Source organism: Rhinatrema bivittatum, chromosome 11 (assembly GCF_901001135.1).
Source record: "Rhinatrema bivittatum chromosome 11, aRhiBiv1.1, whole genome shotgun sequence".
NCBI lineage: Eukaryota > Metazoa > Chordata > Amphibia > Gymnophiona > Rhinatrematidae > Rhinatrema > Rhinatrema bivittatum.
In genome coordinates, this window is record NC_042625.1 from 21,830,733 (window position 1) to 21,856,997 (window position 26,265).

At 48.8% G+C, this 26,265-nt stretch overlaps 2 protein-coding genes across 3 annotated transcripts in view; one reads left to right on the forward strand and one right to left on the reverse strand.

Annotated features, from left to right (window-relative positions):
• Positions 1–20,089, forward strand: part of RHOF (ras homolog family member F, filopodia associated) — a 37,193-nt gene extending 17,104 nt beyond the window's left edge. Inside the window, exons 1-5 of one of the 2 annotated variants that reach the window (XM_029571123.1) lie at positions 10,193–11,182; positions 11,796–11,883; positions 13,657–13,766; positions 15,813–15,947; positions 17,106–20,089. In XM_029571123.1, coding sequence (XP_029426983.1) covers positions 11,078–11,182; positions 11,796–11,883; positions 13,657–13,766; positions 15,813–15,947; positions 17,106–17,273 — 606 coding nt within the window. In that variant the 5' untranslated portion in view covers positions 10,193–11,077 and the 3' untranslated portion in view covers positions 17,274–20,089. Of the gene's footprint in view, positions 1–10,192; positions 11,183–11,795; positions 11,884–13,656; positions 13,767–15,812; positions 15,948–17,105 lie in introns of those variants that run through there. The other variant, XM_029571124.1, reaches the window with a different exon arrangement.
• Positions 20,090–20,094: 5 nt separating this feature from the next.
• TMEM120B (transmembrane protein 120B) overlaps positions 20,095–26,265 on the reverse strand; it is a 50,178-nt gene continuing 44,007 nt past the window's right edge. Inside the window, exons 8-12 of the mRNA XM_029571122.1 lie at positions 26,106–26,167; positions 25,661–25,753; positions 25,354–25,418; positions 23,154–23,222; positions 20,095–20,941 (exon numbers count right to left, since the gene is read on the reverse strand). Coding sequence (XP_029426982.1) covers positions 20,828–20,941; positions 23,154–23,222; positions 25,354–25,418; positions 25,661–25,753; positions 26,106–26,167 — 403 coding nt within the window. The 3' untranslated portion in view covers positions 20,095–20,827. The remainder of the gene's footprint in view (positions 20,942–23,153; positions 23,223–25,353; positions 25,419–25,660; positions 25,754–26,105; positions 26,168–26,265) is intronic.

The following is a 26,265-nucleotide window of genomic DNA, read 5'->3' on the forward strand; positions in this document are numbered from 1 at the left end:
TGCACAGCAATTATACATGGTTTCTATGACACCTGTCACTATCTAACTAGTCCTGCACCATCCTGCTAGTTTCTATGAAGTAAGCTAATATAAACCCATAGTCATGAGAGCAGGAAAAAGACCAAATGGTCTATCCAATCTGCCCAGCAAGCTTCCCATGATAACAACTGCCACTCCATGCAGGTTACCTCCCATGTGTCTGTTAAGGGCAGTAACTGCTGCTCCTTGCAGGTTACCCTCATGTTTCTATTACGGGTAGTAACTGCTGCTTTGTGCAGGTTACCCTCATGTTTCTGTTAAGGGTAGTAACTGCCTCTCTGTCAGGCCGATACAGTAAGGAGCGGTAGGAGGAGGTGCGTTAGGGCCGGGCACACCCGCGTTTGCTGCACGCACAGTCCGGATCACCTACCGCTTGATACTGTATTAAAATTGCATGCAAATACTAGTTGCGTCCAACACGTGTCCATGAAGCGCAATCCATTTTACTGTATAGGCGCTTATACAGCTCCTATACAGTATCCTGGGTGCGCTGTCATTGCAAATGACATTTGAAATGACAGGTCCTAGGAAGTGGATACAGGAGAAGGGCTGACTGACCCCCTGACTGACCCCCTAACTCCTCCCCTTCCAGGACTCCTTCCTCTCAACAGGCCAGGTCCCCGCTCACCTGCCCTGGCCGCTTCCATCTCCCGCGCTGACAGCTCTGGAGCAGCCCCAGTCCTCTCTCCCCTCCTCCCGGGGGCAGCCGGTGGCGAGAGCGGCTTCGGCGGATCGGGCGCTCCCCATGGCTCCCTATTCTCTAAAAGGTAATTAATGCACGCCGTGACCTGAGCACCCGGCTGGACGTCCGAGGTCACGGCGTGCATTCATTACCTTTTAGAGAATAGGGAGCCATGGGGAGCGCCTGACCCACCCCGGGCTGCCGAAGCCGCTTTCGCCGCCGGCTACCCCCGGGAGGAGGGGAGAGAGGACTGGGGCTGCTCCAGAGCTGTCAGCGCGGGAGATGGACGCGGCCAGGGCAGGTGAGTGGGGGCTGGCGGAAAGTTTGCTCGGTCTTGTCCTGGGGAGTTAGGGGGTCAGGCAGTGAAGCGGGGCTGGCTGGGGCTGCTCCGTGGCCCGTGAAATTTCCTCTCGGCTTGCCTGACGCTCCACACTAACGCAGGGGTAGGGGTAGGCGGTAAATTAGCAGGTTAAACGCGCGGCAAAACTGCAGGTTTAAAAAGCGATAATCAGGCCGCGCATTACTGTATGGGAGGGAATAGCTAATCCGATCGTTTACATCTCATATACATGCCGCGGGCGGAAAGGGTTACCCGCTGATTTAAAGAGGCGGTAAGGATGGGTTAAAGGTTGTAGTGAATCACGGGTTGGACTAACGCGGCTAAATTGTGAGTAGAAAGCGGGTTAGAAGCAGGGTAACCGCGGCCGCACTTTACTGTATTGGCCTGTGTGCAGGTTAAGGGTAGTAACTGCCTCTCTGTGCAGGTTACCCCCCTGTTTCTGTTAAGGGTAGTAACTGCCGCTTCATGCAGTTAACATTTCTCCTTCTTGCCACAAGTACAAGACCGCAAATTATACCTCTTCAGCCATATTTTCTGACTATGCAGCACTTCTCTAGGTCAGACAGAGCTAATGCACATGAGATACAGGAATAATACAAAATCCCTACTTATGGAATAAAACAGTTGAGAAAGTCAGAAGTACTTATTTGACAAGTGTATTTCTATGCTAAATTACAAGAACGCATTGGCAGGCCCATGCTGCAATGTGTGCCCAGCCCTGCGTACAGGTTAATGCGCAGTCGGACGTGCATTTTGGATGTACTAGATTAACACTCGATGTAATAAGGGGATTAGTGTGTCCAAAGCATGCGCCCAAACAAAGATGTAGCTAATAGCGCTCACCTCTTGTAAACTCCAAGTAGATGACAGTATTAGCTATTACTCTCCTCCCCGTTGTCCAACTCTCTCGTATTAACTGGGAACATTTAGCGCCAGGCCCGGAGCTGGCATTAAGTGATACTGCGAGTCGTCTGTGTGTACAGCAAGAGGGCAGCGTGGGGTTTCCACTTGCGACAGCATTCATCAGGCATCTCGGTAACCTGGCACCTGCATTTCAGTTTTACTGGGCCACTCTAGCACCTTTGGATAACTGCTACTTCCCTGTTCGTACCAGGATCAGTCCAGACGGTTGGGTTATGCCTCCCTTCCAGCAGATGGGAGTCCGAGAGAAAACTGAAAAGCACCCCCAGATAACCCGGGGTGCCACCTGCGATCCCTCAGTATCTTCTCTGACTCCAGCAGATTGAGAGGCATAACCTGCGGTCCTGATCTCTAAATTCTGGGGCCTTGCCCCTCCAGGTTTGAGAAGAAAAAACAAACAAACAAACAGAGACCATTTATTCTTGTTCCCCTTTTTGACTGGATCATTTAAAAAAAAAAAAAGTAAATAAAATAACAAAGCTTTGTCGGTTTTCTACAGCAGCTGTGTTGGGCAGGCGAGGCAGGGCACTGCCCTATAGCCAGTTCCCGGAGACTTTGGCACACATAGCCTGGTGAGAAGAGGGGGAGGATTTACCGGTGGGCCGGTCACTCTCCCCCTCCCTCAGAGAGGTTTTGTGTTTTCCTCTGAGATTGCCCCCAGAGCCATCCTCCTGTGAGCTGAGAAAAACAAAAAAAAGAACAAAGGGAAAGACAGACAGCTCATCAAAGCATTGGGTGACAACAAAGTTTATAAGCTGCCGGAGGACAAGCCCAGAACAGGCCACTCCCAGGGTGCCTATTGGGGCCGTTATCAGGGGCAGCGTCACTTTTGGCCTGGTCGGGGTGGGTCTAACCCTAAACAACAGGCCTCCAGAGCACAGTCATGGTCTTATTCCTTTCGGGGCAGACGGCCTCAGCGGGCCGGGAGCCATGTGTTTGCCTCCAGCAACAAGCCTGCCCAATGAAGAGACGCCGACCCATTCTTCTGTCCCGAAGATAGGGGGTCGGCTTTCCCTGTTTCTAGAGGAATGGATCAAGGTTACATCGGATCGGTGGGTCCTGGATATTATAAGTCGAGGTTACGCTTTGGATTTTGCTCGTCCCCTCCGGGATCTTTTCCTGATGTCACCTTGCGGGCCACCACAAAAGCAGCAGGTGGTCCTTCAGACTCTGCGTTGCTTGCAGGCGCTAGGAGCCATCACGCCAGTTCCTCCATCGGAGCGCCGGACCAGTCGCTATTCCATCTATTTCGTGGTGCCAAAGAAAGATGGGTCTTTTCGTCCGATTTTGGATCTCAAGAGGGTCAACAGGGCCTTGCAGGTGCCTCATTCCATATGGAAACTTTACGGTCGGTCATTGCGAAGGTCCACAAGGGAGAATTTTTAGCTTCTTTGGATCTGACAGAGGCGTATCTTCACATAGGGATCCAGAAAAGCCATCAGCGTTTTCTCAGGTTTATGATCCTGGATCAACACTATCAGTTTTGTGCCCTTCCCTTTGGGTTGGCGACTGCACCTTGAGCATTCACCAAGGTGCTCATGGTAGTAGCGGTGAGCTTACGTCGGGAAGGCATTTTGGTTCATCCCTACCTGGACAATTGGCTTATTCGAGCGAAATCAGAGGAGCACTGCCGGGCAGCGGTCCGGTCGGTGGTGTGTCAGCTGCAGTCACTGGGCTGGGTGGTCAACTATGCCAAGAGCCAGCTGACCCCAACCCAGGTGATAGAGTTCCTGGGGGCTCGTTTCGATACACTGGTGGGCAAAGTTTCCTTACCACCCGAATGCATGGACAGATTGATGTTTCAAGTTCGGCAGCTGTTGTCGCTCCCCTCCCCAGTGGGGGAGGGGAGCGACAACAGGTTCTTGGATATATGGCATCTACCCTGGAACTAGTACCTTGGGCCTTCGCGCACCTGAGACCGTTGCAGAGGGCGCTACTCTCGCATTGGGATCCCAAGTCAGAAGAGTACCAGATCCCTTTGTCTCTACTCGAACCAGCCAGGTTGAGCACCTACTGAAAGGGGTGGACCTCGCGAGCCCCAAATGGACAGTGGTAACGACTGATGCCAGCCTCTCCGGTTGGGGGGCGGTGTGCCAGTCGAGGTCGGCTCAGGGTCTTTGGACTCCGTCTCAAGCGCAGTGGTCCATCAACAGGCTGGAGACCAGAGCGGTCCAGCTAGCTCTGCAGCACTTCTTTCCCATGGTGCACAACAAGGCGGTACGGATTCTCTCCGACAATGCGACCGTGGCATACATAAACAGACAAAGAGGCACCAGAAGTCGTCCCGTATCCGACGAGGCCGACAAGCTGATGAGGTGGGCGGAGCACCACCTCAATCGTATCGCAGCGTCTCACATCGCCGGAGTCGACAACGTTCAGGCGGACTTCCTCAGTCGACAACAATTGGATCCCAGGGAATGGGAACTGTCGGAGGAAGCATTGGGCATGATATCGAGACGCTGGGGGACTCCTCACCTCGACCTGAAGGCGACTTGTTGGAACGCAAAGACGGCTCGCTTCTTCAGTCACAGGCGGGACCACGGGTCCGAAGGAGTGGATGCCTTGGTTCTTCCTTGGCCACCGCGCGTCCTTCTTTATGTGTTTCCTCCATGGCCGCTGATCGGAAAGGTATTACGTCGCATAGAGTCTCATCGGGGCCTGGTGATTCTAGTGGCTCCCGAGTGGGCCCAAAGGCCATGGTTCGCCAATCTGATCAACCTGGTGGTGGACGGTCCACTGCGTCTCAGTCACCTGCCCAACCTTCTACGGCAGGGTCCAGTATCTTTAGAGCAGGCAGATTGCTTCTGTCTAGCGGCCTGGCTTATGAAAGGAGGCGGTTGAGAAGGAAAGGTTATTCAGAAGCCGTTATCTCCACTCTTCTGCGAGCCAGAAAAACTTCTACATCGCTTACCTACGATCGGGTTTGGAAGGTCTTTGATTCCTGGTGTCACAAGATCGATCTGTCCCCATGGTGGGCTTGTTCATATCCTGTCTTTTTTGCAGGACGGATTGCGAAAGGGTCTGTCATACAGCTCACTCCAGGTTCAGGTTTCGGCCTTGGGTAGCCTCTGTGGTAAAATTGACTGTATTCCCATTTTCAGTTCACCCGGACATGAGGCGATTTTTGAAGGGGGCCAAGCATTTGAAACCCCCACTGCGAGCGGTTTGTCCTTCTTGGAGTTTAAATTTGGTTCTCCGTTCCCTGTGTGAGCCCCCATTTGAACCCTTGAAGTGAGCAACGCTTAAAGACTTGACGCTTAAAACGGTGTTCCTCGTTGCTATAACTTCGGCTCTGTGGGTGTCAGAACTTGTCCTGTCGGGAGCCTTGTCCTGTCGGGAGCCTTTCATGCGTATTTCGGACTCGGGTATTTATCTTCGAACAGTACCTTCTTTTCTGCCCAAGGGCACACAACTTTTCATGTCAACCAGACAGTCTTGTTACTGGCATTGTCGCCGGCGAGATCTGAGAAAGTTAGATGTTCGTCGGGTCCTATTGCGATATTTGGAGGTTACTAATCCGTTTTGGTTGTTGGATGGCCCCAAGAAGGGGGCCCAGGCTTCCAAAACTACTATCGCACGCTGGTTGAAGGACGCAATTGCTTCTGCCTATATATGTTGTGGGCGCCCGGTTCCGGAGGGTATTAGGGCGCATTCTCTTCGCTCTCAGGCGCCTTCATGGGCAGAAAGCCAGTGTGTCTCCCCTCAAGAGATTTGTCGGGCAGCCACATGGAAATCCTTGCACACGTTTGCTAAGCATTACCGGTTGGATGTAAGGGATCCAGCTGTGGATTCCTTTGGCGTCAGTGTGCTTCGCGCGGGACTCTCCAGGTCCCACCCCATTTAGGACGGCTCGGGAACATCCCAGCAGTCTGGACTGATTCTGGTACGTACAGGGAAAGGAAAATTAGGTCTTACCTTCGATAATTTTCGTTCCTGTAGTACCAAGGATCAGTCCAGACGCCTGCCCGTACACAGGAGAGTCCGCTCAGCTATTCATGATCTTTTCTCAACAGGTAGTCACACCAGTTCGTTGTTCTCAGTACCTTTACAGGTTGTGTTGTTCTTCATGTTGTACCAGTTTAGTTTTTAACTTGATCTAGTCATTGGATTATAAAGCGGGTTCCGCATAATGGGCTACAGTACAATATATTTTTTGGTCACAAAGGCCATTCTTTCTGCTTTGATATCGATGATACGGAGGGATCGCAGGTGGCACCCTGGGTTATGTGGGTGGTGCTTGTCAGTTTTCTCTCTGACTCCATCTGCTGGAAGGGAGGCATAACCCAGCAGTCTGGACTGATCCTTGGTACTACAGGAACGAAAATTATCAAAGATAAGACCTAATTTTCCTTTTCCCCCAATCATGAGACATACATACTTCATGCGAAAGCAACAGTCTGATCCTCCAGGTTAGGAAAACTATATCTAAAAATCACTACATAGAAAAAGTCCAAGTCTCCAGCTGGCTAAACTTAAGTGTAGAAGATTTGAATTTATAAACTAAAACCGGTCTTCCTGATGTGTAGACAAATAGTAAGACTTTCTGCCTGGCAATGTTGTCCCAAACTCCACCACCACACACAAAACACAGACACTATGTACACTGCCCCTCCTCCCCCGCATGTGTCCTGGGTGCCCAATGCAGTTGAGCACTAGGGATGCAAAATGTCTCCCTTGATTGTCCTTTTTAGCGTGAGAGCTCATTAAAATATAGCACCCAGGAGAGGTGGTTGGTGCGCGTTAGGAAAGTGGGCGCTCAATACGAGTGCCTGTTTTACCGCGCGCGATGCTGCATCGGCCCCCTGAATGTGGTCTCTGAGCTCACTGTGGCCTCTCTGTCCTTGGTCCTATACTAAAGGAGACAGACTTCCAGTAGTGCAAATTACATTTTGCTGGGGCTCCAGAAATCTGTAAGGGAGCCCTTGCTATGGAGGTGCAAATATCTGGACTTCATGAACCGAAAGTGGGCACTGGTACAGAATAAAGAGACAGCAAGAACACGTCAAGCTTGCTCAGGCACACTGCACGAGTAAAGGAAAAACCAGTCCAAAACAGGAAGTGTGAAGCTGCTCCATCCTTGCAGGGTAGCAGGGGGCCTCTTGCTGCCTTGTGTTACAATGATAAGGCAGCCCTGCCCAACTCGCCCTTCCCTCTACTAGTGCTTGTTTAAAGAGCTAAGCACACGCAGTGCTGGCTCTTTTGTACTGTGTACAGTAATGGCTAGCTGCTGTCCTGAGAGAGTTCAAATAGTCATAGATCAGTTTCATGGACTGGGTTTTCATTCTCGTGGCTTCCCTTTTTATACTTTATTCTTATGCAAAAAAAAAATTACTGCCTGATGTGTGTAGGATGCAACATAATCAACAGATGTTAAGACGTCAGTTCATCCCTTCATCAGGGCAGAGCTCTTTGCACATGATATCCGTGCAGCTGCCCGTGGGATGGAGAGCTGGGGAGTGCCTGGTCAGCGTGGCCCTCTGGAAGAGGAGAAAGACGGGTGCACCCAAGGTCACCCACGGGAGGTTACAATTCATGCCCCAGGAGCTTTCCTGACGCCTTACTGCTCTCAAAGCCTCCGAACACTGACATGCCAACTCTGTCTTAAACTTAGCCCCTCCAAAGATTAGACTTAACACCACTCCTTGTCTTGCAGAAGAAACAATTGGCAGTAATCAGACGCCATCTGCTGTACGGTTAAGCCATCAATTTGTTACACTGAAGTTAAATGATAGAGGACAGGCCTCTGTAATTACTGAGCAACAGCTAGCGGGTCTGATAGTGCAGCTTTAGAAATCTGCTTGCTGAAAAATATTTAGACTGCTTTGTTGTGTCCGTGTAATTAAGGAACATGCAAGGACTCTTTTTCCTGACTCATCCCTTTGCTTCTCAACGTATAGGGATCCGAAAACTCCTTTGGCTAAATGGCTGTGCCAATGATATTAATTAAAGACATTTTTTCAGTTGAATGCAACCTTAAAATGTACGCTGATGGTGGGGAGCTTGCAGGGAGAGAGAGGGGCAAAGGGAATGTCCTTACACCCCCATCCTCTGATTTCAGGGCCTGATTTAAAAAGGAGTGGAGTTAAAAAAAAAAAATATATATATATATATGGCCTGGACCATGTATCTTGTGTGTGTATATTGGGCACCTTGACTTTTTTTTTTTTTTTTTAACCTGGATGTGCTTTATGTGGTTCCTCCTACTTAGTATCCCGATGATACTAAGAGGAGGCATCACAGAGAGGATTTTTTGGGTTTTTTTCCAATGCAGCCTTGGGCTGGCGTAAAATTTGCTGCGTTGCAATGGGTGTATTGGCCGTGCAGGAAATGTTTTGAATCACGGGGATTAGCTAATAGCACTCACCTACATAGAATTTACATGCGATGAATGCTATTAGTTTCGCGGTGGTTTGGATGCGCTAATCCCCATATTGCATTGAGGGTTATGGACATGTCCAAAACGTGCGTGAAATCCCATGTAAAGCCATGTGCTCAGCTGAGCACACTTTATTGCATTGGCCTGAATGTGCACTGGCACATAGACAGAACATACACTCTTATCTCTGGTGGGAAAAAAAAAAGTCTCTCGGACTCATGATTTCTGTGCACAAAAAACTAAGCACTTTTGTGAACATAAAATCTTTCCTGCGCAGAAAACTTGCCTTGTGCACGTAAATCATACATAAGAACTTAAGTAAGAACGTGCCATACTGGGTCAGACCAAGGGTCCATCAAGCCCAGCATCCTGTTTCCAACAGAGGCCAATCCAAGTCACAAGTACCTGGCAATTACCCAAACATTAGATAGATCACAAGCTACTATTGCTTATCAATTACCGTAATAATTTATGGATTTTTCCTCTAGGAACTTATCATATTTTCTGCACAGAAAATCCCAACTACAGGTGCGGGCACCGAACTCCAGCTTATACCCATAGACTTAACATTAGCCTTGGAAACTTTACTCCATCTCTGTCTTAAGAGTTACAGAAATGCTGTAAATAAATAAATGCCTGTCTGCATACTATTACTCACCTTCAGAGTTATAAAATGAAGCAGAAAGTCTGGAGTGTATTTTTTTGTTTTGGTTCTAAGTCCTGACAAAAGGTGTTCCAGGATCCCAGGGCCCAGCAGGAGGATCAGAAGGTGCCTGGGAAGGAGCCGGATGCAGCTCCTCTGTGCACCTAAAGAGGCATCAGGGCTGCTTCTTAGGGAAGGAGGGGAATGGGGCTGTACCTGGAGCAGCGCCTTGCTGTTTAATTGGGGGGGGGGGGGGGGGGGAGAAGGCTAACCGTGAAGCAGCTCCTGGGTATAGAAGGAGGGGAGGCAGCGTATCTATAAGGAGGGGAGCAGGCTGATCGCTCAGTTGGCTCTAGGTTCGTCTGCCCTGCCCCCCCCTGTGTAAAAACTGAAATCGGCACCTCTCCCCCCCCCATGTTAAAAAAAAACAACACAAGAATAAAGCTGGGTGAAATAAAGAAATGAAATGAAAACCAAAACGTAAGTACAACTTTCGCTTCACTTTCGTCAGCACATTTAAGTAGCGTCCCAAATCTGGCAGAAGTTCCAGCTGCCTTCCTGCAGCCCTGCATCCTCAGAAGAGAAACCCTGCCAGGAGCTGCCCTTTCAAAATGAGCCCTTCATCGTATGGGTGGAACTGCAAGCTCCATGCGGGGTTTATATAATGGTCTTAAAAGAGACCTCAAACCTTTACACTCCAGCTCAAGGGCAGTGGTGTTTCCCCTTCAAGTTATCCCTTTTAAAGGGGCAGAGGACGTGCACTGGCAGTGATTCCAGCGCCTCCAGGCCCTCTACCTTCTGCACCTTTAAGGGCTGACTCAGATGGGACATGACACTGTCGCTAGGGGTGGAGGCCTGAGGCAAAGGTGAGGGCATACAGCCCCCCCCCCCCCCCATGCACTCCTTGCCTCTGGGTGGGGATGGCAGGCATGGGGGGTGGGTGGGAGAAGAGTGCATAATAGCAAAACGCATCCTGCCACCAGGCCAGAAACGTTATCTGACCCAGGACAATACAGAATAGTACCAGACCTTGTGGCAGGATGCCTTTTGCTATTATGCACTCTTCTCTCACACTTCTCCCCCCCCCCCCATGCCTGCCATCCCCACCCAGAGGCAAGGAGTGCATGGGGGTAGGGGAATGGGCTGTCTGCCCTCACCTTTGCCTCAGGCCTCCACCCCTAGCAGCAGTGTCATGCTCCATTTAGATATTTTGGACCTGCAGGTGAGTTTGGGACGGGAGGTTTAATTTTAAATTATCCTCTTTCCTAGCAGTGCCTTGAAAGTTCAGGAATGCCTGGACTGGGTAGAAGGCTGGAAACCTATTTATATAATAGCTCTTGTGCATCCTGAGCGATCTGCCTTTGTATAATGTAGCTGTATTAACCACAGTGGGAGAGTGAGACACAGCAGAGACAGGGCAGGGAGAGGGTGACAGACAGGAGATAAAGAGCATTGCCTCAAATGAAAAAGGCCACTGTCTTGAAGACCCACATAGGATGGGCTAGGGGGTGAGAGTAGGAAGGGGGGGGGGGTGCTGGCCACAGTGCCAGCACATGTTGACCTTGGGTCCCTGCAAGAATGTAGTTCTGGCCACTCCCCTGCCTCCCTACAACAAAATGGCTCTGGCCACAGGACCAGCAGGTGTCATTTTCAAATACTGGCAGGGCAGGAGCACCTTAGATATTTTGGACCTGCAGGTGAGGTTGGGATGGGAGGTTTAATTTTAAATTTTGGATCATCAAAGCTGGGCTTTTTTTTGGCTGGGGCACATCTTCCCAACAGTGGCTACCTCTGCTCCCCTGGGTGTGCCGCCCTGTGCCATCGCATGGTTCGCACATCCGGTAGCACCGGCCTGGCTTCAGTGTAGCAGGAGGGGTTCTGGGTGATGGTGGCACAGCGACCCCGTGTGGCTTCTGCTGCCCTCTGGCCAGCTCCCCCCCCCCGGCCATCGCAGGCGCCGCCTCCAGGCGCTTCCGGAGCGCGGGCAGCAAGCGCAGGGAGCCGGCTGAGCGGCAGCGTGAGGAGGCAGACCGGCACCGGCTGACTGCCCGCCCGGGACCATCCACGGGGGGAGCCATGACGGAAAGCAAGGGGCGGCAAGTGAAGGTGGTGGTCGTGGGCGACGGAGGCTGCGGGAAAACCTCGCTGCTCATGGTTTACGCCAAGGGCTCTTTCCCCGAGGTGAGCGGGGGCGATCGCTCCGTCCTGCGCCCCCTGCCCTCGTGCTCGCCGCCGATCCCTCGCAGGCACGTGTTTAATGGATCCGGCCAGGGCCCAGCCGCCCCCCGCCCCACCCCGGTAAAGGAGATGCGGCTCCTCAGTGAAGCGCCGAAGGGGGGGGGGGGAACTTGACCCTTTGCCTCGCTCCCGTGCGAGACATCGGGCAGGGGGCGACGGCGGAGCCACTCAGCCCTGCCGGGGAGGTGCAGTGGCCAGGGGAAGGTCTCCCAGCGCCGGCTCTGGGCTTGGGGGCAGAAGCTTCGGCTCTGGCAATGCCATCTCTCGCCGCGCTGTTTCGTTATTAGCTCGTTAGAAAGGGGGTCACGAAAGGTTTTCGTTAGGATTTGGTGAGTTGTATTTTGAAGTGTGCGCTTGTGGGGTTGGAAGCACTTTGAGTGCATGCATCACTGCCTCCCTTCCGTATAGCGCTGGCAGCCCCTGCTGCATGAATCAGGACTTGGATAACCGGATTTTTTTTTTTTTTTTTATTGTTGCGCCTGTCAGTTACAGCTCTTAAACTTGTCTAAGTACAGGCTTTCCTAATATCTCTATATAATCTGTTTAATTCCAACAGCAATACGCACCCTCAGTCTTTGAGAAATATACAAGCAGCATTGCCTTTGGCAAGAAGGAAGTCGTGCTCCATCTGTACGACACTGCAGGTAAGGAGGCTTGCGCCTGCTCTCGGCCCCACCTGATCGTTCGCATTCCTTGCCAACCTGTCTGAGGCCAGGAGGCCAGGCAAGGGGGCGAGAGGGAAACGCTAGCAGAGGGATCATATGTCAGCAGAGGCACTGAGCACAAAATACACCTGTACACACAGGAGCAGGCTTTCTGCATCCTAAAAAAGGCCATCCAGTCTGCCCAGTACATTTCTTACGGTAGCAACTGGTGCTGGGTGCAGGTTACCCCCCTCGCCTCGTGTTAAGGGTAGTAATATTTACATTAAAAACAAAACAAAACCCAAGTAACTGGTGTTTCTTTAAGGTGCCGTTGCAAACCAAGCCAGAAGAAAAAGATGTGTAAAAGTCATAACTTGCTTACACTTTCAAAGGTAGAACCAGGGCCACTGGTGTCCAAAGGTGGGTTTAATAGAAATCCGTGAGATACTTGTACTTGGGCATTTAATCAAATTCTTCTGGGAGATCCAATGGTAGTCATTACCAATGGATTATTAAGAACAAGCTTGGCATCATTTGAATAATGGTGGACTTTGGCTGCTGCTAGTATATGCCGAGGTTCAAACCACTTCTCCAACTTCTGTTTACAAAGTACAGGCCTCTCTGCCTCCTTTACCTCTGAGCCACTGTCTTTCTAACCTCCAGGTAGAGTTTCAGATGGCGTCTGCTCATGGGGCATTGGCTGAGCCAGTCTTGGTTGGCATTTCTGTTTATCTTAGGGAAGGCAGAGTTACACAGGTCCTACAAGCATCTGCTCGACCTCAGTGTATACCTGCTGACCTGGAGCCAGTGAGTAACTTCTCTGTAGACACCTCCTTGCTGCTAGAAGAGCTCCAGTAGGAAATAGGAAAGAGTTCATTAGTTGACATTGACAATTGGAAGATGGAAGCTGCCTGTGAGAGAGTACAAGCAGAATGTAAACGGGCAATTGGACTGAAAAAAAAAAAGTGTTTTTCAGACTCCTCCCTCTTCTGGTCCAGGCATTGTACATTTCTCTTCATCGAGTCTGCTATCCACACGGTCCCAGAAACCCACTTATTTTTCTTGTGGCTGGGATCATGTCCATCTTATTCTTGAATACAGTGACATTTCTTACCCTAGTGTGAGCTATCATTCAGTGGTACTTATCCACTGTAAAATTGAAATAAACCTAATTTAATAAACCCTTATTTTAGTAATAATGACTGATGAGGCTGCAGTTATGAAAACCGACGCCGAGTTTATAGGCGTAGGTGTTCGTAACCGGCAGACTGCCGGTAACCGCGGGGGTCGCGTTAGCAAGGAGGCGTTAAGGTCACGCTAGCAATTTGTTTATTGTATGGTGCCCCTCCCCCCCCCCCTTGCGGGTGCCATGCGTGGGCTAAGAAAGCGGGCACTGAAAAGTCAGCACCCGCTTTCCACTAATTTTATTGCATGGGCCCTAGGGAGTGCTAGGATTTAAGGGAAGGAAGTGCTGTTAGCAGTATGGGAATTTGGAAGGAAGGAGGGGGGGGGGGGGGGGAACAGTTTTCATTTTTGGTTGTTTTTATAGCTGTAGGGACACAGTCCAGTTGATCCTTAGTGCCAAATTTCCTCTCTTTGATTCGGTCATCTTTTCCCCAGCATTAATAAACGTTATCATGAAGGAAAATGCATAGTTTTTAAATGGATGTTAGTGGATCAATAAACCTGCAGGCTGTCACCACCCCCTGCTTCCCCAGAAATATTTCTGCCTGGCTCCGTGCTTCATTCCCTTTCCCCTTCCTGCTGTTTCAGGCCAGGATGACTATGACAGGCTTCGACCGCTTTCCTATCAGAGCGCTCACGTTGTCCTCATTTGCTATGATGTTACAAACCCCACCAGCTTTGAGAACGTCTTAATTAAGGTGAGAACCTAGAGTCTGCACTTTATGATTTCAAGATTATTCTAGGATTTGTTTTCCATCCAGATACCCAGTTAGCATAGGATGAATACCTTTTTTTTTTTTTGGACGGAAAGCTGGGGAAAGGGATCCCTAAGCTAGCTCTCTATCCTTCTTTGCACTGCAGGAGGCAGGCAGGCCTTTTATTAAACACTTTCAGACTGGGAAAGGAAGTTAGGCAGCTAATGGCTGGCTATGGGGCAATTTGTTTTCTAGAGAAATTTTCAAGAGGGTGGGAGATAGGGCTGCAAGGCAATTTAAAAAAAAGATCAGCCAGAGGAGGGGGGAATAGGAGAGAATGGGGCCACAGGGCAATTTAAAAAAAAAAAAAAAAAAAAAAAAGAGCTTTGGGAGGGTGGGGAGAGGGGATGAGACCATGGGGCACTTTTTTTTTTTTTCCTGGAGGAAGGGAGTTTGGCCAACCAGATTTAGAACTGCTTCTGCACCACCCCGATTTCTGCATTCACACTAACAGGCTGATACAGTACAGTGCACTCCGGCGGAGCGCACTGTTAACCTGCATTTGGATGCGCATTTTCGACGCGCTATCTTTACCCCTTATTCAGTAAGGGGTAATAGCGCGTCAAACGTGCGTCCAACCCCCCCGAAGCTAATAGTGCCCTCAACATGCAAATGCATGTTGAGGGCCCTATTAGGTATTCCCGCGCAATTCAGAAAGCAAAATGTGCAGCCAAGCCGCACATTTTACTTTCAGAAAATAGCGCCTACCCAAAGGTAGGTGTTAATTTCTGCCGGTGCTGGGAAAGTGCATAGAAAAGCAGTAAAAACTGCTTTTCTGTGCACCCTCCAACTTAATATCATGGCGATATTAAGTCAGAGGCCCCAAAAGTTAAAAAAAACCCAAAAAATTAAAAATGGGCCTGTGGCTCACGGGTTGAAAACTGGACGCTCAATTTTGCCGGTTTCCGAACCCGTGGCTGTCAGCGGGTTTGAGAACAGACGCAGGCAAAATTGAGCATCGGCTGTCAAACCCGCTGACAGCCGCCGCTCCTGTCCAAAAAGAGGCACTAGGGACGTGCTAGTGTCCCTAACGCCTCTTTTTGCTGCAGACCCTAATTTAAATACATATAGGGGCGGATTTTAAAAGCCCTGCTCGCGTAAATCCGGGCGGATTTACGCGAGCAGGGCCTTGCGCGCCGGCGCGCCTATTTTCCATAGGCGCGCCGGCGCACGCAGAGCCCCGGGACTCGCATAAGTCCCGGGGTTTTTTGTCGGGGGCGGGGCTGAGCGACGCAGTGTTTTGGGGGCGGGCCCAGGGGCGTGGTTTCAGCCCAGGGCGTGGCCACACCCTCCGGAACCGCCCCCAGGAGGCGTAAATCCGTGGACAAAGGTAGGGGGGGGGGGTTTAGATAGGGCCGGGGGGGGGGGGCGAAAGAGTTCCCTCCGAGGCCGCTCCGATTTCGGAGCGGCCTCGGAGGGAATGGAGACAGGCTGCGCGGCTTGGCGTGTGCCGGCTGCCCAAAATCGGCAGCCTTGCATGCGCCGATCCTGGATTTTAGTAGATATGCGCGGCTACGCACGTATGTACTAAAATCCAGCGTACTTTTGTTTGCGACTGATGCGCCAACAAAAGTATGCAAACGCGCATTTTTTTTAAATCTACCCCTAAGTGCCTAGGACTGGAACTCGGTGCTAGCAAGCAACCTACATTTCTGGCCCTATCCAGGAGTAATTTGGTTCCTACTGAAATGCAGAGGGATTGAACGTAGGCCGTCTAATTTTGAAAGACTTTGATGTAGCCATCTAAGCCTTTTCTTAGCCAGCTCGATGCCTTTTGGGCCCTGGCCAGGCCACCGTCCTGTGAAGCCACTCGCTCACCACAAGCCCCCCCCCCCCCATTGCCTGGAGCTAGCTTTATTGCAGGAGAAAGGGGCCATGGGCCTTTAAAGAGAAGGCCTTGCTTGAGCGTTCGTGCCTTGAAACAAACGCGAGGAGCCTGGGGTGGTGTTGAGCTGGATCAGTTATGGCGCCCGTCCTCTTCTTCGGCAGTGGTATCCAGAAGTTACTCATTTCTGTCGGGAAATTCCACTGATACTCATCGGCTGCAAAACGGACCTGCGAAAGGACAAAGAACGCTTGCGCAAACTCCGCTCTTCACAACAGGAGCCGATCACCTATTACCAGGTAAAGCGGATGGATTAGTTTGGGAAAAGTTTGTTTGCAGACCTGAACCTCCAAGAAAACAGTGGAGCAGCATCAGGCTTCTGTGAGGGCCACAGGGACTATGGTCAGTACCCAAGGATACAAACAAAGGAGGGGTGATATAAATATTATTAATGAATGGTGTTGCAGGCCGTGCAGCTCGTTAAGATGTGTGTTAGTTTTATATACCATCATTCAGGGTGAACCATCACAACAATTTACAGATAAAATCAACACCCAAAGGAAATCCACAATCAAAATAAGTTACATTAAATTATACATAATAAACTAAAATTGGAAATGATTAAAAGTCATACTAGCAAGAGAAAAACAAAATAAAAGAATAAAAATAAACATTAAAAGTCACAGTAGCAAGTCAAGGAGAGCAGAGAGAACTATTTACGTAAATTGTTAGGCCAGATCGTCATAAGCCTTCATAACTAGCCAGGTCTTAAGGCGTGATGGAAATAATTATATATCAGTTTGTGTACGTAGAGAAGATGGTAGAAGATTCCAGATTTTGGGACCAGAGAGGGATGTGGCTCTTGCTCTAACATGACTAAGATGAGCAGATCTTACCCATGTCGCTGTGGGACATGTAGACGTAGCTGCATTTAACCGGTCAGTTTGCTCGCCGTGAATGATTTTATTAAGATGGAACAACAGGTCTTGCAGCAAAGGACACGAGCTCCATTCGTTCTGGAAAGCTTCCTACACCTAACACACCGGCCAATGCTCTCAGGCTCCCCCACACAGCTGCTGTTTTCCTTGTAAAGGGGCAGCATCAGACTGTAGGTAAGCACCCTGCTCTCGCTGTAATCCCGCCTCTTCCCAGGCAGACAGCGTTTTACCACCGTTAGGAAGTTGGTAAAGTTGAAGGGCAGTGCATCGTCACCTCTTTTACTCTCACCTTCCTTTGCCCGTGTTATTTATCTGAAGCGCAGCCTGTCCTGGAGCTGCAGCATGCATGGGGGCCGTCACCAGGCCAGCTTTTGGGCAGGCTGGAGCGAGACATGGAAGGCAGGGTTAGGAGAAGGGGCAGGGGGTGGGAGGGGAAACTTATAGACCTCTCTACCCAAAAGTGGACACATGCAGGGCGCACGGGAGGTCTTACTGCCACCTTTCCCTTCTCTCGCACAGGGTGAAGCTACCTCTCAACGGATAAAGGCCGCAGTCTACCTGGAGTGTTCAGCTAAGTTTCAAGAAAACATTGAGGACATTTTTAAAGAGGCCACCATCATTGCATTAAATGCCATGAAGAGAGCAAAGAAACCCAGAGAAAAGCAAAGGCGATGCTTAATCTTGTGACCAAGCTGCATGACTAGCAGAGACACTAGGCCAAGCAGCTGCTGACTTTTTCTACCACTGTCTTGGTGTGGTCCGTCACCTCCTGCACAGTTCTTGGAAGTCTTAGTCTGCTCGGGGCATTGCCCGATTCAACTGGATTATGTTACCTTCTGTCTGAACATGCCTGGCACAGTAGTCCTGTACCTGGAGAGTGTCCTGGGGCTTCAAGCTACGCAGTGGCAGCACCGCAGACTGCCACTCCACACCATGCAGCTGGGGCGGCAGCACCTACCTGTTTTCCTTTAATGTACACTGGGGGAGGCAGGGTAGAAGCACTAGCCTCTAGTGCTAGGAGCCATAAAGAATATGAACAGGTTTCATGTGTTTTCAAAGAAGGCCATTGAAAACAGGGAGGTGCCTTAATGAAGTGCGAGCAAGCCCAAAAGGGAGTTGGGGAAAAAAAAAATCAGGTAGGTCCAAAAGAAATTTGATAGGATGAGTGCAGCTTAGCATCGATAAGACCGTAAGGGGGAAAGTTTCTGGTTTGTTTTTAATTGCACAAAATCTGCATCTTATTGTAAAGACTGGTGACTTTCTTAGAGGGCAAACACACATCCAGTGAGCAGAAGCAACAGCTAAGGAATATATATATATATTTTTTTAAATCCCTGTCTTTGAAGCAGTCACATTTTCAGCTAGGTGGTAAATCAGATTGCAAAGCCTCAGTAATCAAAGAGTCACGGGACAGATAAGCCTCTTAGGATCCGATTCACTACTGCTTTCCTCCCAGTCTGTGTCTATGGGAACAAAGCTTAGTGAAGCAGCCTGTGTACTTCAGTGAATAAACCCTTTTACAGAATGGCAGACAAAGTAATTAACTGTGTGAGGAAAAGGAACTGGAAACAAGATGCAAAGTGTGTAACGAGAGCCTGCACGCAGCCCACGCTGGAATCTGATAAAGCACTGAGCAGAGAAATAATGCTGGGGGCAGACAGCACAGCCCCCCCTCCCATGCACCCCAGATCGGAAGACTTTGGTTTCTGAAAGATTGTTTCAAGAATTGTTGCTTGCACTGCCCGCTGAGCAGGTCTCTCCTGAATCCTGTGGGGCTAATGCACCGGCACCCAGGCAGTTCCCCTCTCTGTAACAGGGTCTCCTCGCACGGCTTTCAGCATTAGACAGTGGCAGATGAACTTGTATTGGGTTTTTTTTTAACTTTATAAAAAGTCTTTTTCCTACATTGGTGTCCAGTCAGTTTATTACAGGAAAAGGGAGCCTAGAAATTACTACTACACTTACTATTTAAGCATCAAACCTCAGTGCAATTTACAACAAACTTTAAACAATTACTATAAAGAAGTCATAAAAGAAAGAATGCAGGGAGGGAGGGAGGGAGAGAGAGAGGGAATGGGGAAGGGGAGCTCAGAGAAGGGATCACTCAAGGGGGGGAGGGAATGAGTGGAGGGGCTTGTTCTGCCTGTGGCTCCAGCTCTGCTCCTCCTCACATGACACACACCCCCCTCCCTCCCTCCCTCCCTCTTCCCACTATCCTCAGTTTTTAATTATCCCCATCCACCCTTCCCCAGCATTTCTTCCACACAAAACCCTGGAGTCCCAGTTCCTCATCACAGCCCCCTGCCCATATCCTCTTATCTTTCTTCCCCTCCAGCCTCTCCCCCCCATTTCATACAACCCCATCCTCTTTTTCCCTTATCCCCCAGCCTCTCATGTCATACAACTTGTCTTCACTTCTTTCCCTTCCCTTCTCCTTCCCACCTCCAGCCTCTGCTGATTGGCCCCCCACCTCCTGCTTTCAGTGGTGTGGGACGCTGGCCAGAGGCTGAATGCATCAGGTAGACGCAGCCCGCAGAGGCTTTTACCTTCTCCCCCCCCCCCCCCCCCAGGACTGGGGCAGACTTTGCATCCCTCCTCCCAGAAGAGCGTAGGGCCCGGGTGGCGATCAGGCCTTAGCTGGAGCACTGCCTCTGGCTCTGGAAGCCTCCTCTCCAAAAACACAAGAGTGAGGCAGCCCCAGAGCAAAGTGCTGCAGCGTCTGTACTGCAAGCCTCAGGAAATGAGGCAAAGCCCTGCATATGCATCCCCTACACGAAAGGGCAGGGTGGGGGAGGATGCAACAGAGACAGCCACTCACCTCCCACCCTACAAGAAAGCAGCGCTAGAGGCTCAGAGGTTTGACTCAGGAGGAACAAATACTACCCTCCCCCATGGAATAAGCACAGGAGGATGTGAGGGCCCAGCCAGAGATGGGTAAAGCTCTGGGCTTCGCACCCGCTGTCACTTTCTGAACGTTTGTGCTTCTCTCATTGTGTCCGAATGCTCCTCTCAACGCAGCACTGAATGTGCATCATATTTTGGAACATTTTCCCCAGGGCAGAGCCATGGACTACAACCACTGCATCCCATTTCAAAGTAAACTGGGGATGGGCTTTAGTGGGGGGGGAAGGATCGGTAGGTGGGATGAGCTGATGGCAGATGAGGGAAAAAAGTGCTCATCCGGCCCTTTAAGTTGATTGCCATATTTGAGGTCAGGTGCAGTGGTTCCCCCTTTCCCGATCACCGCCTTGGCAGAGCCGTTAGAGAATTAGAACAAGGTAGAACTGGATGAACACCACCCCCCCCCCCCCCCCAAATATATCTATTGTAACGTTTGGATAAAGGAGACAGCTTGGACAGCAAAAGCACAGAGAGAAGAACAAAGAAAGAAAATGCACCAAGATGAGAAAAAAACACACATTTTTGGAAGCAGTTGTGTCAAGATAAAGCAACAATCTTGAAAGGGTCACACCTTTCTAATAATAAACGCAGCACAAAAACAGGCAGCTGTGTTGTATTTCTTTAATTTTTTTTTTGCACTTACAAGATGATCCTGGATCACCGGGTCTGTCAGAAGCAAACACCCACAAAATTTCTCCAGAAACAAAAAATGATTGCATAGGCCATCAGTGACCAAAAAAAAACCAACCCACAAAAATAAACATAATAAAATGGTTTAGTGTTCCTGAAATCAAGTGTGATAGGATTCAGCCACCTCCCACAGAAAGGGGGAGGGGGTGTGGGGGGGGGGGGAGTACTTCTAGGACATCATCCAGCCTGTTCCGATAACGTGGTGATTTTGTACAATTCCAGAGGGAAGAAACACACATTTCTCTAGGGTGCATAAAGTTGGCTTCAGCAACAAACAGAATCCCAACCTACAAGCCACACTGGGCCAGGAAATCCTCACCAACACAATACCTGCTGCTCTGTGCAAGTCATTCCAATCAAAATGTTCCCCTTCTCTGCTCGGCCATTAAAAATGAAGGTAAAAGTGTGACAAATTAAATACACGCATAAATAGGTAACAGCCGCCCGAACGTCTGCACTTCGTAACACTGTACAGCCTTTGAACAGTTCACATTTTTAGTTTAAATGGAGACCATAACTGTTCCAAGGCAGGGTTTTGTTTTGAAAAGGGTACTGCATTGGTAGGTCCAAATGTGGTCAAAGTCTAGCAGTATCTGTATCAAAAAAAAAAATCCTTACATTTTAAAAGTCCAAGGCATCTCTGTCAAGTTTCAGCATTTCTTCAGCATGCCCTTATTCTTCTGAAGTTTGGTATGCACCACTTTTAAAGTTGAGAGGAAATTTCCAAGGAAGAGCAGCAGAAATGTGAGAGCCAGCATGAAAACCTGCAAAAGAAAAGAAGGTGTACAGGACGAGTGCCGGAGCTCTGCTGAGCAGCAATGTTTCCAATTAGTCTATCTCTAACACAGCTAATAAAATATGGCAGCACCTCAAACCAATCATCCCAAGATTACATTTCATCTGGGTTCAGACTTAAGGAAAACATGCACACAATTTCCACTAGCTTTTAACTCCTCAAGTCCCTGACATGTGGCAAGATCATGGAATGTTCCAGTTTATTCCTTATAATAAAGCAGCAATCCCAACGGAAGTTAAATACTCCATCTACCGTTACAGTGTCAATATTAATGCTTTGAACACTTAAAACAAATCAGTGGAAAGGTATTCCTGCAGAAAACTCCTCTTCCAACTAATATTGCTACATCTTGCTAATGACCTAGGTCATAATAAAAACAGTAAATAATTAACACTGGAATGAAGCAACACTATTTTCATCAGGATCTGTTCGAAAAATGTTTAAAATGAGCCCTAAGAGCGACCTATATTGGAGCAACTTCACTGACATAAGAACATAAGTTGCCATACTGGGTCAGACCAAGGGTCCATCAAGCCAACATCCGGTTTCCAACAGTGGCCAAACCAGGCCATAAGAACCTGGCAATTACCCAAACATTAGATAGATCCCATGCTACCAATGCCAGTAATAAGCAGTGGTTATTCCTTAAGTCAATTTGATTGATAGCAGTTTATGGACTTCTCCTCCAGAACTTGTCCACACCCTTTTCAAATCCAGCTATACTAACTGCACCAACCACATCCTCTGGCAACAAATTCCAGAGCTTAATTGTGAAAAATAAATTTTCTGATTTGTTTTAAATGTGCTACTTGCTAACTTCAGGGAGTGCCCCCTAGTCCTTGTATTACTGATTCACAGTAACTGGCATGCACAAGTGACTCCACTCCAGTAGAACACTCATGTTTTGCCGGGAGTGGAGTCACTTGTGCATGCCAACAGTTACTAGATGTTTGGTCACCCAAGCCTGTAAAATCCATGTGCACACCCTTTCCCTCACTAAGTCTGCCTTCTATTTAGGATCACTTTTCTGCATTTCCTTTTAGAAGCTGCTTTGAAAGGAGCCAGTCCCCAGGAGTTTAACACGAAGGACTAGACAGACATTTCTCCCGTTTTGTGGCCGATGCAATAAATCGTCATGGAAAATGAGCACCCGTTTTCCTAACACGCGCCCAAGCCACTTCTCCCGAGCGCGCGATCGAATATTTAAATAAGGAGTCGCGCTAGAAAGGAGGCGCTAGGGGAAACTGTTTGCCCTAGCACTTCCTTGGCAGCGGGTGCCCAGGAGAGGTGGCTGTCAGCAGGTTAGGAAAACGGACGCTCGTTATTTGAACCTCCCTTTCCCTAACCTGACCACAGCACAAATTTTTTTTTTTTTCCCCCAAACAGTCTGGTCCTTTTGGTTCCTCTGACTTAATATCACCACCATATTAAGTCAGAGGAAGTACAGGAAAGCAGTATTTGCTGTTTTTCTGTACACGTTTCGGGCTGCTCAGAACTTAACACCTGTTCCGGGCAGGCGTTAATTTCCGAGGGTAAAAATGTGCGCGTAGGGTGCACTTTTTTTTTTAATCAGGGGGAGAATAGCTAATAGCCTCATCAGCACGCATTTGCACGTGATGAGCGGTATTAGTTTCATGGGGAGTTGGATGCATGTTTTGGATGCACCAGTCCCCTTGCAGAATAAGGGGTTGTGGACGTGCACTGTATTGCATTAGCCCCTTTGTGCCTGCGAGTAAAATGCTTGGTACTTCTGCCATCAAGGTGACACTTAACTCCGATGCCTGCATGGTAGTGGGGCCTGTTGAAATTCAAGAGCTGGCTGTTTTATTCTCAGAAAAAAAAAAACAAAAAAGATATCATTATGCCTCTCAGAAGAGATTTCAGAGCTCTCTGAAGTGACTGCAGTCAGGTTTCAAGCAATCCTGTCACCACAAACAAACGTCACCTACTCAACGAGAGTCATTCACTGGCGAGAACTAACTGGAAGCTACACCTCCTGAGGAGGACACAAGGCAAAAGGTAATGAAGTGCTCGAAAATATCCCATGTCAATAAAATGATCACTGGTTTTTTTCTCTCAGTTCCCTCTAACAATATTATGTTATAAAATCTTAAAACGTCCTTTTGATAAAGCTGAAGCTCCTTATGCCTTCTATGTTCACATTTGCTTCCCACCAGTACCTGCCATTCTCTGCACTCCTCGTGTCTGGACAGCCCGAACAACGTGACTGCATTATAGAGTTGCCAAAACTAGAAACATGATGAGAGAGAGAAAAAAAAACACAATCAGAACATCATCTGTAGAAGAAGCCGGACATATTTTTTTTTAAATGCATTTGAAGTGCAAACACCCGGTATTTCCACTCTCCCAGTGTCCAGCCACTTCACCGGGGAGCTCCAAAAATGCAAACCATGAAGTCCAGAGTAAAATGGGGAAACTATATGTCTTAGCAGAAATTACCGCACATTCTAACAAATCCACTGGACGATTTAAGAAGGCTTGGTCGCCTTTCTGCTCATGGAAATCGGAGCTTTAGAGTGGAAAATCTTACAGAATGCCATGCTGATTTATTAATTCTACAGTCACTTATCTCTGTGTGTCTCTTTATGGAAGTTTATCTCTTCTTTTTTCTATATCCATACCTAGGTTTCTATGAACGACTCAGCCTTTATCGAGAGGGGAATGGGTTTCCATGCCTCGTACAGAGTTAAAATGACACACAGCATTGTTTCAATGATTGTTTTATTGACATTCTATACATCCTCACTCGGTTGCTATACAGTGATTCTGTTTTACATGTATTTTATGTGCTGTATCCATTTAGTTATGGGTATTCTCATGCACATGGTTTGTTTGTATATTACTGTGTCCTTAATAAAAAAAAACAAAAAAAAAATGCAAGCCACGTTCACACTGTGGGTCTCAGGCAGCGTTCAGAGCTTACTAGCGAAGGCCTCGTGGGCTACCACAATCGCATGGAAACATCTGCTGCCCTAACCTACAGAGCTGTCCTCCATTTCTTCACCCCAGACACTAGAAGTCTATTTTGCCAATATCTTAAGTTGTATTAAATGGTAAAAGCTTTTATGATAAGGGATTATAGATTTCATATGGTAAATACTGTAGTATCCTTGGAAAACAAAACTCAGATTCGCCTTTAAGCCCAATATAAACTAACCTGAAGCCTTGTTAGTCAAGTAAGTAACGGGTATCCCCTTGGAAATGGCAGAACACACAAGAGCATCTCTTTTTTATTTTTTTAATTATTATTATTTCCGGTTTGTTCTGGCAGTTTCCTCCTGCTCCTTACAGATTTCGGCTCAGATCTTATTGGGCCGCAATGCGATGTCCTGGGGTTTTCACTAATAACCCCAGCACCAGTCCAGCCACCGCAGTGACCGTTCTGGGCCAAGGGCCATGGGCTGCTGCTCCTTCTCAGACCCGTTACTGTGCACCCAACATTAAGCCCCCCGTCACCACTGAGCGACAGGGACACCCCCCCCCCCCCCACACACACACACACACACACACACTGTTTCCGCACCATACCCAGTCACAGCCAGCCCAACCTGGGAATCGGACTGAGATCTTCCGCACAGCGGCACCCAGCACCGCCACAGAGCCTCTGGGCTGACCCACAAGAGGATCCTCTGTCAGAACAGCACCTGCTCCGAGCCAGTCTTGCCTCTTCACAATGCCCTCCTGACTGAGTGGGACAGGACAGTTTATTTGTTGCAGAGTAATTTGCAGAGAGCCCCATATTCGTGGGGTCATTTTAGCAAGCTGCTGTATTTTGCAGTTTCGTAAGCAACTGGAGGCTGTTTCCTCTACTCACGCCTTTGGGGCTACGGGGGGGGGGGGGGGAAGGCAGCTTTGTTTAATCAAATCAATGAATAAATGAACAATCAGGAGGAGAAGTGTGTTATTACAGCAGGTGATAGGAAATGATGATCATGATAAGTAAAGTCAGATCATAATTGTTGCATCATGGTTTTTAAAATTATTTATTATATGAAACCCACCTAAAGGGAAGATAGTGTGGAAGAATGACCTTTTAAATAAATAAAATAATTCTGTCAGTCATATCTCCTGCCATGTACTGTGTTAAGGATCATTTAGCCCATCCCATCCTACTCTGCTCTAGCTGAGGACATCGCCCAGCTGTCAGCATTACAAGCAGGACCACCTGCAGGAGATCACTGCTTATCCTCTTTGCTGTCGTCCGGAGAGTGCAGTTAAGTTAGCCCCATCCCATCTGCACAGGGGTGAGGGCACTGGGGGGGTAGTGGTGGTGAGCTTGCCCTCCCTTTAACTGGGGGGGGGGAAAAAAACCAAAACCCACAAACAAACATGGGAACACAGTTCTGTTGTCTCACTTACATGGCCAAAAAACAGGAAGGGAAGAAGAAAGGTGAGGCCTCTCCACATCCAGGACTGGAATCCCTCTGAAAAAGCAGCACAGGATTTATTAAGGGACACAGTTCCAGCTCAGCTGTAAACAGGAGCACCTGCTCTGGCACTGGGGAGAGTCTCAGGATGACAGAAAATAAATACAAAATTGTATCTTGAAGGGTTTTACAGCAGCGATGTACAAGCTCAAAAGTGCCATCGTTTTTATATCATGAAAGAAGCTCGGGGGGGGGGGGGAAATCCTCATATTCAGATGGGAAATGAAGCCACTGCTTACCTACTGTAAGGTCTAAATGGTTCCTCTCTCCTAACGCCCGAAGCCTGTAGAGGCAGCCACTTTGATAATAATACTGCAGGAACTGAACACAGCCTGGAAGAGGAGAAGAAGGTCACAGCCCTGCAGCGCGTCAGCAGACCCTCGCCCCCGCCAGGGCACCACACATCCAGGCGCCTCGACCTGGCACACTGACCGCAGGCTTCGCTGGAATGAGGCTGAGTTTCCAGCCCGGGGGCCGACGCGAGGCCTGATTTACCAAGGCTTTATAACCCCCGCCCATTCTGCGTCTTAATGGAGACAAGTTTGGTAAATGACCCCCTTCGTCCCTAAATCTAGGAGCTCAGATTTTTTTTTTATTAGTTCAGCCTCCAGGCGTTTATCCTAAAAGTACCAAAGGGATAGATCCAGCGTTACTCCAGAAAAGCAGACAGAAGGTGCTACTTACTCTGAAATATTGAAAAGGCCAAAAACTGATTGCGAAACAGCTGATACATAAGTCCATCAGGCCTGGAGTAACACAAAGAGAGAAAAAAAAGACCAAGGCACCGATTTATTTACTGAACACAAACTTTGTTCTGGATGCACAGTTTTATAGAAGATCTGGC